Source organism: Astyanax mexicanus, chromosome 5 (genome assembly GCF_023375975.1).
Source record: "Astyanax mexicanus isolate ESR-SI-001 chromosome 5, AstMex3_surface, whole genome shotgun sequence".
Taxonomy (NCBI): domain Eukaryota; kingdom Metazoa; phylum Chordata; class Actinopteri; order Characiformes; family Acestrorhamphidae; genus Astyanax; species Astyanax mexicanus.
Genome location: NC_064412.1, coordinates 39,394,264 through 39,410,159, shown reverse-complemented (window position 1 = coordinate 39,410,159; position 15,896 = coordinate 39,394,264). Strand labels below are relative to the sequence as shown.

The 15,896-nt window shown below is 40.7% G+C and overlaps 1 protein-coding gene across 1 annotated transcript in view; it reads left to right on the top strand.

Moving 5' to 3' along the window:
- The window catches only part of myo10l1 (myosin X, like 1), a 113,598-nt gene extending 97,914 nt beyond the window's left edge, over positions 1–15,684 (top strand). Inside the window, exons 32-40 of the mRNA XM_007248796.4 lie at positions 899–1,056; positions 1,268–1,391; positions 2,248–2,545; positions 3,521–3,728; positions 5,927–6,063; positions 6,791–6,914; positions 7,323–7,802; positions 8,543–8,734; positions 9,440–15,684. Of these exons, the coding sequence (XP_007248858.3) occupies positions 899–1,056; positions 1,268–1,391; positions 2,248–2,545; positions 3,521–3,728; positions 5,927–6,063; positions 6,791–6,914; positions 7,323–7,802; positions 8,543–8,734; positions 9,440–9,544 (1,826 nt within the window). The 3' untranslated portion in view covers positions 9,545–15,684. The remainder of the gene's footprint in view (positions 1–898; positions 1,057–1,267; positions 1,392–2,247; positions 2,546–3,520; positions 3,729–5,926; positions 6,064–6,790; positions 6,915–7,322; positions 7,803–8,542; positions 8,735–9,439) is intronic.
- The last annotated feature ends 212 nt before the right edge of the window (positions 15,685–15,896 follow it).

Here is a 15,896-nt window from a genome sequence, read left to right as displayed (position 1 = left end):
ACTGAAAACTGGGGTGTGCAATGTTATTTGGCCCCAATATTATTTGCTGCAATATTATATGAAAAAGCCATTTCTCAAAGATATCCATAAAATTCTTGTTTAAAGTTTGCCACAAGCCACCTGGGAGACACATCAAACATGGGGAAGAAGGTGCTCTGGTCAGATGAAACAAAATATCAAGCTTTTTGGCCACAATGCAAAATGTTATGTTTGTCGTAAAAGCAACACAGTTCATCCCCCTGAAACCACCATCCACAAAGTAAAATATGGTGGTGGCAGCATCATGTTTTGGGCCTGCTTTTCTTCAGCAGGGACAGGGCAGATGCTGAAAATTGGTGGGAAGATGTATGAAGACCTGAGACTGGGGTGAGATTTATCTTCCAACAAGACAATGATTTAAAACATAAAGCAAAATCTACAATGGAACAGTTCACAAATAAACGTATCTAGGTGTTAGAATGGCCAAGTCAGACTTGAATCCAATCGAGAATCTGTGGAAAGAGCTGAAAACTGCTCTTCACAAACCAACGCTCTCCATCCAACCTCACTAAGCTCCAGTTGTTTTGCAAGGAAGAATGGACAAAAAAAACATTTCTCGGTGTGCAAAGCTGATAGAGACAAACCCCAAGTAACTTGCAGCTGTAATTGCAGCAAAAGATGGCGCTACAAAGTATTAACGCAAGGGGACAGAATAATATTGCATGCCCCACTTTTCAGTTTTTTATTTCTATATCTAAAAAATATCATTCCACTTCACGATTGTGTCCCACTTGTTGTTGATTCTTTACAAAAAAATTGAATTTAATATCTTTATGTTTGAAGCCTGAAATGTGGCAAAAGTTTGAAAAGTACATACATCTTCAGTAGTTAATAAGATGATAACATGTGTCTGTTACAGGTTACTGGAACATCATTGTTCATGGGCGGAAACATTCCTACCGGCTCTACACTAAGCTGCTGAATGAAGCTGCCAGATGGGTGTCGGCCATCCAGGGAGTCATTGAGAACAAGGTGCCCATCGAGACGCCCACTCAGCAGCTCATCAGAGACATCAAGGTAAATATAGACGGTGCTGGTTTAGGCTATGTTCAGTTTTTGACTTCTTTTTTTTCTTTTTAAAAATATTTTTAATAATAAAAAGTGTTAGGCTGGTTGAAAGTCATTAGGTTACTACACATGCTAATAGGATCAGAAGTAAGATTAAGATTTTATTGTCAGAAAAAAGCATATTCCTGTATCCTGTATGTTTTGTTTTGCTGTTGTACAGGAGAGCAGTGTGAACTCAGAGGCGGTGGAGCAGATGTATCGCAGAAACCCCATCCTCAGATATACCCAGCATCCCCTGCACTCACCTCTCCTGCCCTTGCCCTATGGAGAAATCAATGATAACTGTAAGTCCACACTATTTCCATTACAATGGCCTCGGCCACCTGTATCTGAAGTGAGCTATATACTCTATTCCTCCCTGCTATTTCTCGTATTGTCTACTCTTTTAAAGATAAAGAGTTCTTTATGTGATGCAGCTAAAGAGCATTTTTCCTGTATCTTTTTAGTTCTGGGTTAGTTTACCTTCAGCTTTACCTCTTCTGGTGTAGCTTTAAATCTTTAGCTCTCCAGGTTTAGCTTTAGCTTTAACACTCAATGTTTACCTTTAGCTCTCCAGGTTTACCTACAGCTTTAACTCTCCAGGTTTACCTTTAGCTTCAGCTTTCCATGTTTATATTTAGCTTTAGCGCTACAAGTTTAGTTTTAGCTCTACAGGGTTACGTTTAGCTGTTCAGGTTTACCCTCAGCTTTAACTTTCCAGGTTTAGCTTTACCTTTCCATGTTTATTTTTAGCTTTAGCTCTATAGGTTTAGTGTTAGCTCTACATGTTTACATGTAGCTCTCCAGGTTTACCCTTTAGCTTTAACTCTCTAGGTTTAGCTTTACTTTTCCATGTTTATTTTTAGCTTTAGCTCTAGGTTTAGTTTTAGCTCTACAGGTTTAGGTTATCTCTACATGGTTAGCTTTAGCTTTAGGTCTCCTGGTTTAGTTTTAATTTTAGCTAAGCAGAACAATACTTGTGAAATACAGCAGATTTTTGAAGATATTAGAAATAATTCGAAAAAAAGCTTTATTTATGTTCCCGGGTGTTTTAAAAAGAAATGTAAATAAATAAATTTAAAGGTTCTTTGCCATTTTAAAACCAAATCTTGTTTTTACCTCGCTTTTTTAAATATCTCTCTTTCTTGCTCTTTCCTGTAGTTCAAAAGCAGAAGGGTTATGGGAGTCTGCAGGACGAGGCAGTGAAGATCTTTAACTCTCTGCAAGAGATGGAGATTGTGTCTGATCCAATAGCTATCATCCAGGGAATTCTGCAGACCTGCCATGATCTCAAACCACTCCGAGACGAGGTCTACTGTCAGCTGATCAAACAGACCAATCACGTGCCCCAGCCCAACAGCCCAGCCAATCGGGCACACTGGCACTTGCTCACGTGCATGAGCTGCACATTCCTGCCCAGTCGTGCCATTCTGCGTTATCTCCGCTTCCACCTGAAGAGGTGATGCTCAATTATACCCTTTTGTACTGTTTTGACCAATTATAACAGTGTGTTAAAAATAACTTGCCTATTTAGAGGCTGTTATTTTGCCTGGCTTGTTATTTATATTCAGTAAAATTTGAGATTATATGTCTTTACTATTTATATGTCAAAAGACAAATAGATAAAACTATTTTTAATAGTATAGTCTATCAGCAGGATTAACAGCCAGAATAAGCAAAACAGAACCATAAACATGAACAGAGGTGTTAGCCAAAGTTAACAAAACAAAAGACCCAACCAAACATACAGATAAAACCAAAAGGCAAAACCAAACAGAAGAACAAAAAACAAGCAGTTATCTCTAACTAGAGAAAGACAAAGAGAAGAAACTCTTATTATGCAACTAACCTTCCCAAGTGCAGAACCAACAGACCTAAAAACTCTTTCCTCTCCTTCTTGCTATCAGACTATAAATCAATCAATCATTTCTTCATTTTACAATTAACATTTTTAAAATATTCAAGATGTATTAATGTTCTTAGAATGTTTTTATGTAATGTCTTCAATATTCTGATAGCAGCACTTCAATTGAACCATACTGCTCAAAGGGGCACATTTGTTGTTTCTACTTTTGTTTTGCACTCAGGTAAAAAATGCTGCTGTGTTTAGGCACAAAATAAATGTTTTGCACATCATTACTAATTGTGACTTAATTGTGTTCTATCAAAATACAAAACTAAGGTCCTTATATGTGGACATCATTTTTCTCAGAAACTGCATCATGTAAAAAGATAATTCTTTGTTTTTACCATAATCAGGTGCCAATTAGCCCAAATAGCAAAGAGAAATAAAAAATGCATGCCATGCAAGAGTTCAGGTCTAAGGAGGTTAATGCACTATATAAATATTTAGTAAAATCACAGTGCACTGGATGGCTTCGACAGCTATTGCAGCACTTGGCAGCCTGGCTGAAACCTGTGTTTTGTATTTCAGGGTTAGGGAGCGTTACCCAGGTACTGAAATTGAGAAGTATGCCTTCTTCATCGGCGAGTCTCTGAAGAAGACCAAGGCAAGAGAATTTGTGCCATCTCAGGAGGAGATCGTCGCCCTGCTTACCAGACAAGAAATGACCACCACTGTGTACTGCCATGGAGGAGGATCCTGCAAAATCTCAATCAACTCACATACAACTGCAGGAGAGGTAAGCCAACCCAGTTAGCAGTGCTACCCAGCGGTGGTTAGCAGTGCTAGCCAGCCCCAGTTAGCAGTAATACCAAGCAGTGGTTAGCAGCGCTAGCCAGCCCCAGTTAGCAATGCTACCCAGCGGTGGTTAGCAGTGCTAGCCAGCCCTAGTTAGCAGTGCTACCCAGCGGTGGTTAGCAGTGCTAGCCAGCCCTAGTTAGCAGTGCTACCCAGCGGTGGTTAGCAGTGCTAGCCAGCCCTAGTTAGCAGTGCTACCCAGCGGTGGTTAGCAGTGCTAGCCAGCCCCAGTTAGCAGTGCTACTCAGCGGTGGTTATCAGTGCTAGCCAGCCCCAGTTAGCAGTGCTACTCAGCGGTGGTTAGCAGTGCCAGCTAGCCACAGTTAGCAGTGCTACCCAGCCGCGGTTATCAGTGCTAGCTAGCCCCAGTTAGCAGTGCTACTCAGCGGTGGTTAGCAGCGCTAGCCAGCCCCAATTATCAGTGCTACCCAGCCGCGATTAGCAGTGCTAGCCTGCCCCAGTTAGCAGTGCTACCCAGCGGTGGTTAGCAGTGCTAGCCAGCCCCAGTTAGCAGTGCTACCAAGCAGTGGTTAGCAGCGCTAGCCAGCCCCAGTTAGCAGTGCTACCCAGCGGTGGTTAGCAGTGCTAGCCAGCCCCAGTTAGCAGTGCTACCCAGCGGTGGTTAGCAGTGCTAGCCAGCCCTAGTTAGCAGTGCTACCCAGCGGTGGTTAGCAGTGCTAGGCAGCCCTAGTTAGCAGTGTTACCCAGCGGTGGTTAGCAGTGCTAGCTAGCCCCAGTTAGCAGTGCTACCAAGCGGTGGTTATCAGTGCTAGCCAGCCCCAGTTAGCAGTGCTACTCAGCGGTGGTTAGCAGTGCCAGCTAGCCCCAGTTAGCAGTGCTACCCAGCCGCGGTTATCAGTGCTAGCTAGCCCCAGTTAGCAGTGCTACTCAGCGGTGGTTAGCAGTGCCAGCCAGCCCCAATTATCAGTGCTACCCAGCCGCGATTAGCAGTGCTAGCCAGCCCCAGTTAGCAGTGCTACCCAGCGGTGGCTAGCAGTGCTAGCCAGCCCCAGTTAGCAGTGCTACCAAGCAGTGGTTAGCAGCGCTAGCCAGCCCCAGTTAGCAGTGCTACCCAGCGGTGGTTAGCAGTGCTAGCCAGCCCTAGTTAGCAGTGCTACCCAGCGGTGGTTAGCAGTGCCAGCCAGCCCCAATTATCAGTGCTACCCAGCGGTTGTTAGCAGTGCTAGCCAGCCCCAGTTAGCAGTGCTACCAAGCAGTGGTTAGCAGTGCTAGCCAGCCCCAGTTAGCAGTGCTACCAAGCAGTGGTTAGCAGCGCTAGCCAGCCCCAGTTAGCAGTGCTACCCAGCGGTGGTTAGCAGTGCTAGCCAGCCCTAGTTAGCAGTGCTACCCAGCGGTGGTTAGCAGTGCTAGGCAGCCCTAGTTAGCAGTGTTACCCAGCGATGGTTAGCAGTGCTAGCTAGCCCCAGTTAGCAGTGCTACCAAGCGGTGGTTATCAGTGCTAGCCAGCCCCAGTTAGCAGTGCTACTCAGCGGTGGTTAGCAGTGCCAGCTAGCCCCAGTTAGCAGTGCTACCCAGCCGCGGTTATCAGTGCTAGCTAGCCCCAGTTAGCAGTGCTACTCAGCGGTGGTTAGCAGTGCTAGCCAGCCCCAGTTAGCAGTGCTACCAAGCGGTGCTTATCAGTGCTAGCCAGCCCCAGTTAGCAGTGCTACTCAGCGGTGGTTATCAGTGCTAGCCAGCCCCAGTTAGCAGTGCTACCAAGCGGTGCTTATCAGTGCTAGCCAGCCCCAGTTAGCAGTGCTACCAAGCGGTGCTTATCAGTGCTAGCCAGCCCCAGTTAGCAGTGCTACTCAGCGGTGGTTATCAGTGCTAGCCAGCCCCAGTTAGCTGTGCTACTCAGCGGTGGTTAGCAGTGCTAGCCAGCCCCAGTTAGCAGTGCTACCCAGCCGCGGTTATCAGTGCTAGCTAGCCCCAGTTAGCAGCTCCCTTATACTCTGTAATCCATCTGAGTATCTTTGCTGCTCCTTACAACCTGACTGGTAGAATTCATACATTCGCACTGACGATTTTTGGGAAAATTAAAGGATTTTTATTTGTGCTTTATAGTCCAAAAAGTGTTGTACTAAATCCACACTGCCAGATTTATCATTCTTCTGATGTTGTGTCTGTGTTTGCCTGAAGGTTGTGGAGAAGCTGATCCGAGGTCTGGCGATGGATAACAGCAGGAACCTGTTTTCACTGTTCGAGCACAACAAAGTCGAGAGCCGGGCTATTGAGAGCCGTGTTATTGTGGCAGATGTACTTGCCAAGTTTGAAAGGTATAAAATCTATAGCATTAATAAACTGTTCAACTGATGCACAGGTTTTAGCAGTGGTTAACCCTAACCCAATATTAATTTAATTTTATTTTATTTTTTAAAAATTAGCAGGTACTTTTTCATAACAGATATGTAGGCTATGGGCTGCGCTACACCAAAACTTCCTGAAGCTGCAAAAGCGTTGCACTTCTGAAGAATCCTTTGGCCCAATTTCTGGTTTTGAATAACCTGAGATACCTGTGCTATGCGGGAAGAAACATCACGTGGTGTGCCTCAGAAAGCTAGTATATATGCAGAATACTTTCCCACATTTTAATTCACACAGGTTTCATTTAAGCAGAGACTATTTTACAAAAGATAAAAGGCAGCAGAATCTTTACAGATGTAGTGTAGAGTGCACTTCACCCACTTTAACTTTTACCCACCTCTGAGTTACAACTAATCCCGCTTTAGCCATCAACAGCCAATCCAACAGCTGAAACACCTTTGAAGAGCTTAATTTTTTTTTTTTATGTTTACATGGATATTGGGATAGTGCACACCTAACTTCCTGTACTTCCTTCTTTTCATATCTCATGTTTACTCCCTCTCTAATTTATTTAGTGTATTGCCTATTTTAGCAAAACTGTGATTGATAATTAAGCACTTTGAGATGGTTTTAGAGCATGTTATATGCCCTATTAGTAAAATAACAGCTTTTTGAGTGCAATTTTTTTTTTATTTGCAGGCTGGCCGGAAGTGAGGAAGAGGAGGAAGATGGACCCTGTCGACTTTATTTTAAACTTTACTGCTTCCTTGATGTGGAGAGCATGCCCAAAGAGGGGGTGGAGTTCGCCTTTATGTTTGAACAGGTGAGGAAATTTAGTTTTGCAATACTGTATTGAATTTCAAAGCAACAAAACTCTCTCAACTTTTAATTATTAGTTTTCTTGTAAAGATGGGGGGGGGGGTTCATTTAGTTTTTAGATCCCACTGTTCTGATTGGAAACGTAAACATCTCTTTAATTCAAATTTTATTAATATGATAGTCTGTTTTTACACTATGGAAGGTTTTTCAAAATTTGTATTAAAACAATTGCAATATAACGTCTTGCTTACAGTATCACAACATATTGAATCGTAATCTCTGTATTGTCAATACATTGATTATTGCCAAAACACAGCCCTAGCCTACAGCAATTTAATCCATGATATTTCTCAATCTTATTTTCCTGAATTGACCCCACCGTGTTAATTTTCTCTTATTTTTCTTTCCGCAGGCTCATGAGAGTCTGATCAGTGGTCATTTCCCTGCCCCTGAGGAGACGCTGCAGCATCTGGCTGCTCTGCGCCTGCAGTACATCCACGGAGACGTGGCGCGGACACCCTGGAGCCTGAGCAGCGTGTATCCTGTGGGCCGGCTCCGCACGCGAATCCTGCAGTCCACCAAGGCCGGCGGGACTGGTGCTCCAGGGGTCGGCCCGGTGGGGCCAGGGGGTCACGCGATCCATGGGAGACGGACCAGCTTTCTGGACGGGACTCTGAGGCGCAGCTTCAAGACGGGTTCTCTGAAGAAGCAGCGGGTGGAGGAGGAGCAGATGCTGGAGATGTTTGTGAAGGAGGAGATGTCGGCCACTCTGACCAGCGTTCTGGAGAAGTGGAATCGGCTGCAGGGCATGCCCCAGCATCAGGCCATGCTCAATTACATGACCATCATTAAAGAGTGGCCTGGATATGGCTCTACACTCTTTGATGTGGAGGTAAGAAACAAAGTTATGTATGTAAGATGTTAAGTTTTAGCTGTGTACTGTATATTGTGAATAATGTCCTGCATATACAGTTAGCCTCAAAAATATTTGGACAGTGACACAATGTTCATGATTTAGGCTCTGTATGCCATCACACTGGATTTGTAAAGTATCAAATGAGATGCAAATGCTGTGAAGCATTTAGGAATTACAGCCATTTATCTACATTTATAGGCCAAATATGACTTTACCAAATAACATCTAAAGGCAGCCCAGTTCTGAACAGGTGAAACTAAGGTCAACTTGTACCAGAATGATGGGAAGAGGAAAGTATGGAAAAGGATTAAAATGGCTTGACATAAAGCTCACCACATCCTCTGTAAAACATGGTGGCGGTATGGCGTGCATGGCTTCCAATTGCACTGGGTCACTAAGACAGAAGCAGAAGGATGAATTCTGAAGTGAACAGGGATTTATTTTCTGCTCAGATTCAACCAAATGCAGCAAGGTTGACTGGACGGAGCTTCACAGTACAGATGGACGATGAACCAAAACACACTGCAAAAGCAGTGTGGTGGCATACAGAGCCCAAATCATGAAGATTGTGTCACTGCCCAACTGTATGTGTATATTAGTACTATTGTAGCCTAATAGTGGAAATTTAAACTTGTGTTGTTAGTATGAACTAAAAAAGTTGCAATTATTCTGCATGATTTATTAACATGATATATATGAAATGAATCTTGACACAGTGTAAAGAAGGGGGCTTCCCTCATGACCTGTGGCTGGGAGTGAGTGCAGAGAACGTGTCCGTATATAAGAGAGGAGAACCCAAACCACTGGAGACCTTTCAGTATGAGCATATCGTCTTCTTCGGAGCACCACAGCCTAGCACCTACAAAATCACTGTGGACGAGAGAGAGATGTTCTTCGAAACTCCTCAGGTGAACTCATAAGCTTCATCTGATGACATCTACTACTGTTTTCTGCTATGCAGTACATATACATTGCATGTATTGTATTAAACACATTACTTATATCACCTGGACCAAATTAGTGCTCAGCTCAGACACCAGACAGGGCCAAACTACAGCTCTGGAAAAAAGAAACTTCAGTTTCTGAATCAGTTTCTCTGATTTTGCTCTTTATTGGTATATGTTTGAAAAAATATTGTTGTTAAGTTCTGTAAACTACAGACAACATTTCTCCCAAGCTCCAAATAAAAATGTTGTCATTTAGAGCCTTTATTTGCTGAAAATGAGAAATGGCTGAAATAAAACGAAGAGAAGCAGAGCTTTCAGATCTCAAATAAAAATTTAAGAGTTCGAAATTCAATATTTGATGGAATAACCCTTTTTTCATGCATCTTGGCATGTTCTCCTCCATTAGTCTTACACATTGCTTTTGGATAACTTTACACCACTTGTAGTGCAAAAAATTAAGCAGTTCAGATGGGTTTGATGCCTTGTGATCCATCTTCTTCCTCTTGATTCAATTAGAAAAATCTAAGAAACTCATCATTTTGAAGTGGCATCTTATTTTTTTTCAAAGCTGTATTAATAATGTATTTCATAATTACAGTTTATTAATGAAAAAATACACTTTTTAATCAAGTATTTCATGTTTTGTCTTGTTGTTTGTGGTTGAAGGTGGGTGAGATCACTAAGATCATGAAGGCTTACATCAACATGATTGTGAAGAAGCGCTGCAGCGTCATGTCCGTCACCAGCACCAGCAGTGCTTGGATGAGGTGATCAAGAACCTTTACAAGAAGCTATAGAAGTTGCAGAGACAAAACAGAGGATGTCTTCTTGTATGAGATGTTTAACCTCACCTACCTGCTGATCATATGAGAGATATACGAAATACGAGATACGAGAGAACAGAAAGGAGAGAGAGAGAGAGAGAGATGCACAATGACTCTGACTTGGCTCTGTTTAACCCTTTGTCTTATTTATTTTGAATGCAGCATCTTTTTTCATGTCAGTGAAGTCTTAATTTATTTGTTCATAAGAACCAACCACACACCTACAAAAGCACAACCGAGCCAAACCATCAGTCCTGTTACTGTAGAGCCTCCCTCACTGCCAGCACTGAGACTGACTGAGACCAAGACTGAGGTCTTCTCTCTTCTCTTTTATCTTCGTCAACTTTCCGTCACCAACTCTCTCTCTTAATGTTCAGCTTGTGGTGGTTGATGTCCTCTCCAGCCCAAAGGACCCATGACTGAGCCATCCCAGAAGCGTGGGCTTGTATGTGAGTTTGTTCTGTTTAAGTTTGCCCGTTTCCTAAAACGTGAACTCAGAGTTACACTCAGAGCCTTTTTCTGAGCCTTTATCACCAATACAGAACTGTCCATCACTGAAAATGTGTGCCCTGGGACTGACCAGAGAGGTGACGTGTAAGGAAATCGTTCAGAAAAGAGCCATTTGAACATTCTGATCTTAGTGTGGGTTTATTACTTTTCACACATTACCACCAAACTATATTTTAAACATACTATTTATATTCAATTTAATATAATTTGAGTCTTTTTAGGGCGTTTTCACACTTGTTCCAAATAAATGAGTGCTCACCTATACCTATACTAATTCTAAGCTCGTAATCAAACCATTCGAATCATAGACCGATTGTGTAATTCCATGCATCACTTTTCTGTGTGTGAGATAGCAAAAACTGTGGCTGTTTGTTGCTTTTTATTATTTTATTTGGATATAAACACTCAAGCAGTGAGAAACTTGAGCTTTTGGGATACAGTGGTGGTTTATTAGGATAAAATGATGAAAAGAAAAGTAACGCAATAAGTGTAAGCATCACATCACATTACATAATGAACCAATCACGCAAACCTACACGCAGCACCAGGAGCTGACAGCTTTCACACCTGCAGCGGACTGCACTAGAGTCCACTTAAAGTAAACCCCAACCCACTAATTTGAGGAGGACTAGAGATTGGTGCTCTGGACTGTTACTAGGCTCAAACGTAGCTTTCACACTTGTGCAACGAACTGAACTGTCAGAGCAAGTGTGACCCAGTCTGAATAAAAAAGGCTAGTGTGAAAACGCCCTTAAAAAAGTGGCTGAGAGAATGCATTTAATATACAATTGTACAGTATACATTATTCAAACATACAATGCCAGTGCACAATAATATTTGGACAGCGACTGAGTGAATGAGTTTCATTCATTCTGCCAGAAATCTGCACAGCAGTTTTGAAAAGCTTAAGAAAGCCTCTATATACCTCCTTGTCCCCAGTTCGGCCAGCCAAACCAACTTCTTACTGAGTGTTGCCACTGGAAGTACATCAGTATAATACCAAGCAAGGTCAAGCCTAAACTGGGGATGATATCGTGACCAGCATACGGATATGCTTCATAACATCAGATGACTTTTAATGTATCATGTGACATTCATTTGGAAATGCTATGTGAGGAATGAAGTTATCTGTTGAATTCTAAGCTACTGAGTTCTTTCTTCCCCAGTGTTACTGCTGAACCAACATTGAACCATTGAGTATTGATAACTGATAATTAATACTAGAAAGTCAGAAAATCTAGCTTTTTTGTGTTTAGGACTCAAATATTGTTCAGAACTAGACATAAGCAGTTTGAAGCCAAAGTGTTGGGACAGTGGTGTATTTTAAACCAGACCAAAAGACAAATTCGGAAAAAAAAAAAAAAGCTAAAGGACTGAATGTCAGCTTTTGTCTTTGGGTACCACAAGTCAAATACATGAGATATCTTCTTTAAAGTGTAACGTTAAGGAAGTTGTAAATATTGTTTGGTGCGAGAGATCCAGGGCACAAATTTAGCCTGAGCAGGATGGTTTTCCAGGTTATCAAAGTGGAGCCAAAGCCAGTTTATGGAGAGCTTATTCACTTCATATCCCCCTTGTTATATCAGAAAATGACTCCAAACCGCTAGAGGGAGTCCACGAGTGAGTCCAAAATGAATGGAGGTGAAAGAAGCTAAACTAATTTTTAATGTCAGCTAAACTCACATGAAAAATAGCAACTAATCGCTTGGCCAGGATTTTCCTCTAATTTTGGAAAGTCAAATGATGTATTTTGCTAAAAAAAAGCAATGAAAACGGACCTGTGTATTTTCAATTTTCCACACAAACAGGTTTTAGGCAGTAAAGATGATAGCATCAACATGATACTGCTACTTTTACAAGCCTTTTACATTTAAAAAATGTGTTTGATTCTAAAACAATTGAGGATGTACTGTTGAGAAAATTATTAAAAATGTCAGCATAAAATTATCTAACATTATTAATCTTGTATGATTTTGCTCAATTGCTCCACATAAACCTATTGATTTTGGACTCACCCTGGAACGCCCTCTGGTGGCTCAAAAATTGAGAAGAGATTCTTAAGTGAGTATTGTCTTCTCTAGAGATTTTCTAGAGAAAGAAAGGCTGCCCTAAATACCTCTCTCTGCAGCAGTGCTCTCTGACTGTTTTAACATAAGAGGCTTGGACCCCTTTTTTTTCCTTAAAGCTGCTTTGTGACAACTTTTGTTGTAAAAAGCGCTATATAAATAAAATTGAATTGAATTTTATTACCTGCCCTGGTGGGTAAATTGCAGGACTGCACACTGTGTTGCCACAATGTTAAGCTGATAGATCAGAACTGGCTATTAGTGTTCTCCTCCTCCTAATGTGTTGAACTGTCCATTAACATTGTGTGGTGGCTGGCTACTTGTGATTCAGATGAAACACATGTTAGCCTAGTTAATGGGTGGGAATTATGTTGCATTGCATTTTCCTTGGATGTTGGAACTGGGAATTACTTTACACCTGAGTTCATGATTTCAAAACATTTCCAAAAAACAGTTACGTTAAAACGAAACGTTGCCAGTAATATACCAGTGTTTTTTTGGTGGATCGTGTCAAAATATGTCCTAGGTTATCACTGTTAGCATTGTTCCAGGTTAGCATTGTTATACCAGTTGATAACACTGCATATAATAGTACATATTCAAAATATGTATGGAATGATAAGAAGAACAAAAGTTTCTGTCCTAAAAAGAGAAATGTGTTAAGAAAAAAAAACAAGGACAAACAATCCTAAGCATAAGGCAGTATCATTTCTTGAGGATTGGGCTGTTTTACATTAAAAGTGCCATAGAATTTTGTTAAACAGTATTTTATTATAATCTCTGATATCTACAAAGAAGCAAGGTGATTTTACTTGGGGTGGCGCCCAATTCTGTTCCTATGATTTGGCCTAGAATGATTTTTTTATAGAACTTTATATTGAACTTCTGATGTTCTGGTTTCCAGCAGGACACTGTGACGACTCACACAGAATCAACATTGCATAACATGGCATAGCTTTGTTTTTAGCTTTTCTTTGTTTTTAGTAACATTGTTCCTCAGAATAGTTTACTACATTACTGAAAAGCACTGCTATCCTGTTGATATGGTTTGTGATTAGCTATTTTAAGAGATTGGCTAGGGTTAGCTTTTAGCCTAACACAGATACCTGCATGCTTCCTGCATTTTCGCTTCATTGCACACTGTTTATGATTTTCCTTCCCTGGCTCTAGTGTCATCAGGCCAGGCTGTGGTTCTCAGAGTCTGATGGTGATGTGCTGTCAAATTATCTTAGAAAACTTAATGCAAAGTTTAGTTAACAGAAACACCATAATCTCAGGAACTCAGCACTGGATGTGCTTACATCAGAATGGCAAGATTGCTGGTGTATGTGAATGATGAGGCATCAAAACTGTGATGTAATAGTTTTAGGGCTCTGGAATTGGCAGGTTTTACAGCTGTGTTTTACTTATTATACATTTCGGTTTTGTATTTGAACAAAAGATAAGTGTTTTATGCCAGTTTTCCATTCTGCGGCACCTTTAACGTCTGTTACAGTTTCCCAAAAAGGTAAAAGCTGACATCATGTACTTCATTTTTGACATAAAAATGTCATGAATATGCAACAAAAATAGCTGATTATACGCACAGCATTTTGAACCAAAATGCATCTGTGACGATTAAAATTTTGTGTACTGTGATATTGTGTTAAAAAGAGAAAAATGATACTTTAGTAGTTTTGCCCCCTAGAACACAAAAATTGGATATAGGTAATAAATACAAAGGATTAATGAAACCACAGTATTAAAAAGTTAACAATCATATATTATAGTGTTTTAAAAGATTAAAGCAAAAACAAAAACTCAGTAGGTGACATAAACTCAGTGTCAATGATTTAATTGACTTGTGCAATTCAATTATGCTGGTAACTCTTTTTCAGAGGCTTTAAATAGTTTACCCTGTTGCAGCCAGTGTAAATATATACATAACTCAGAAAAACACTGAGTTGGCTGTTAAAGCTGTTAACTAGCTCATTACATCTTTTTTACTGTTTACTGTAATTAAACGTTACGATTTATAGGTGAAGGGCTCGATTCTGCAGCCCAGCGATATGGCGGAAGGTCAGAGTAACATGCACAAGACGCGTTATCGATATTACATAATTATTCACATCATATCTTATTGATCAACACTCAGAGTAAGTCCAAGTATGCCTGTTATTGTCTGTTTTTTTATTTAACTTAAAATATAAAACTACTGTATCTCCCAAAACAGTACCTGTGTAATTTTGCTGTTTGATATGCAACTATATTTGTCAGTGTAATGCAAGTTTCTTTGTGTGTGTCTGAGAATTCTTAACATAAAGATGGAACGAATCGAAGCGAGCGAAAAAAAAAAAAGGTTCACAGTTTAAAGGCATTGTGGAGAAATTATCATAAGTGTATGGGTATTTCTGTTAAGGGTGGGTGTTGTGATTGTTGTTTGAGGCACAAAATAAAGTGTGTGTGGGAGGGGCGGGGAGGTGGGTGGGTGAAGGGTTGGTGTATTTATTACCGATAATATTAACGCAGTGAGAAAGCGAGTGGGAGGGACAGGGAGTAAGTGGGCTGAAGTTTTCCTTTTGAGCTGACCTAGGACCAGTCTCAGTACTCCAAACTGATTGAACAGCTGGTGTCATATTTACCAGTCATTGCACAAAAACTGAAATTAAATCCATAAACTAAATTATGGATGTAAAATCCAACACCTAGCTAAATATACCTGTAAATCTAATTGGGGAAATTATTTAGGTTTAAACAATAAAGGTTTAAAAGGCCTTGTGGGTTTTCCATTTTCTGTCATATAATACATATTAATACATAATAAACCTTTATTAGCATAACAACTACATGAGCTCATAATTTAACTGATACTGATAAGATGTAGTAGCAAAATAAAGACTTCATATACAGCCTCCTTAAGTTAAAGGCGACTGGTCCTAGGTCAGTAGAGAAGGGCTACTTCTGCCAGCACTGGATTACGGTGTGAACACACATTGAGAGTGCTTTAGATATGGATACACTAAAATGATGTGTAATGATGGTGTGTGTGTGTGTGTGCGTGTGCGTGAGGGGGGGTTGTTGAGGACGTCTAAACGTCTAGAAGGGATGTTAGGTTACTACTGTCCTTCATGAGTATGTGCTGATATGTGTCACTCAACACACACACACACACACACACACACACACACACACATACACACATACATACACACAAACACACTAAGAGCCACACTGACAGATGTACACACACACACACACACACGCGCACAGTTCTGTCTCTCTCACTCTTTACACTGGGTCCTTGCTCAGCTGCAGGCAGCCAATATAGGGCCTGAATGATGTAAATCTTTCTCATTGTTGTTCTTATATGAGTATATATATATATAATATTTAAAACAAATATGACTAATAATAACTGTGCTTGTTTTAAAAAGAGAGGGAATAAATGTTTTTGTTCTTTTCTTCTTTTTTCATTTTTTTTGTAACTGGCTTTACAAAATGCTTTAATAAATTATTGGAATTTATCACCATAGTAACCAGTGTCTTTCATGTCTCTCATGTTTTTTGTGATGTGTGTGGTTGTTGTTGTAGTGTTCTGTTGTTCAGTGACAGTTAAAATTGTGAGAATACTTTCTTTAATTCAGTGGTTGTGTGTGCCTCTTTTTAAAAAAGGCACTTTTTTAAAGGTGAAAACCTAAAAGTATAATTGTGTGTCTGACTAACATCTACTATTGCATCAACAGT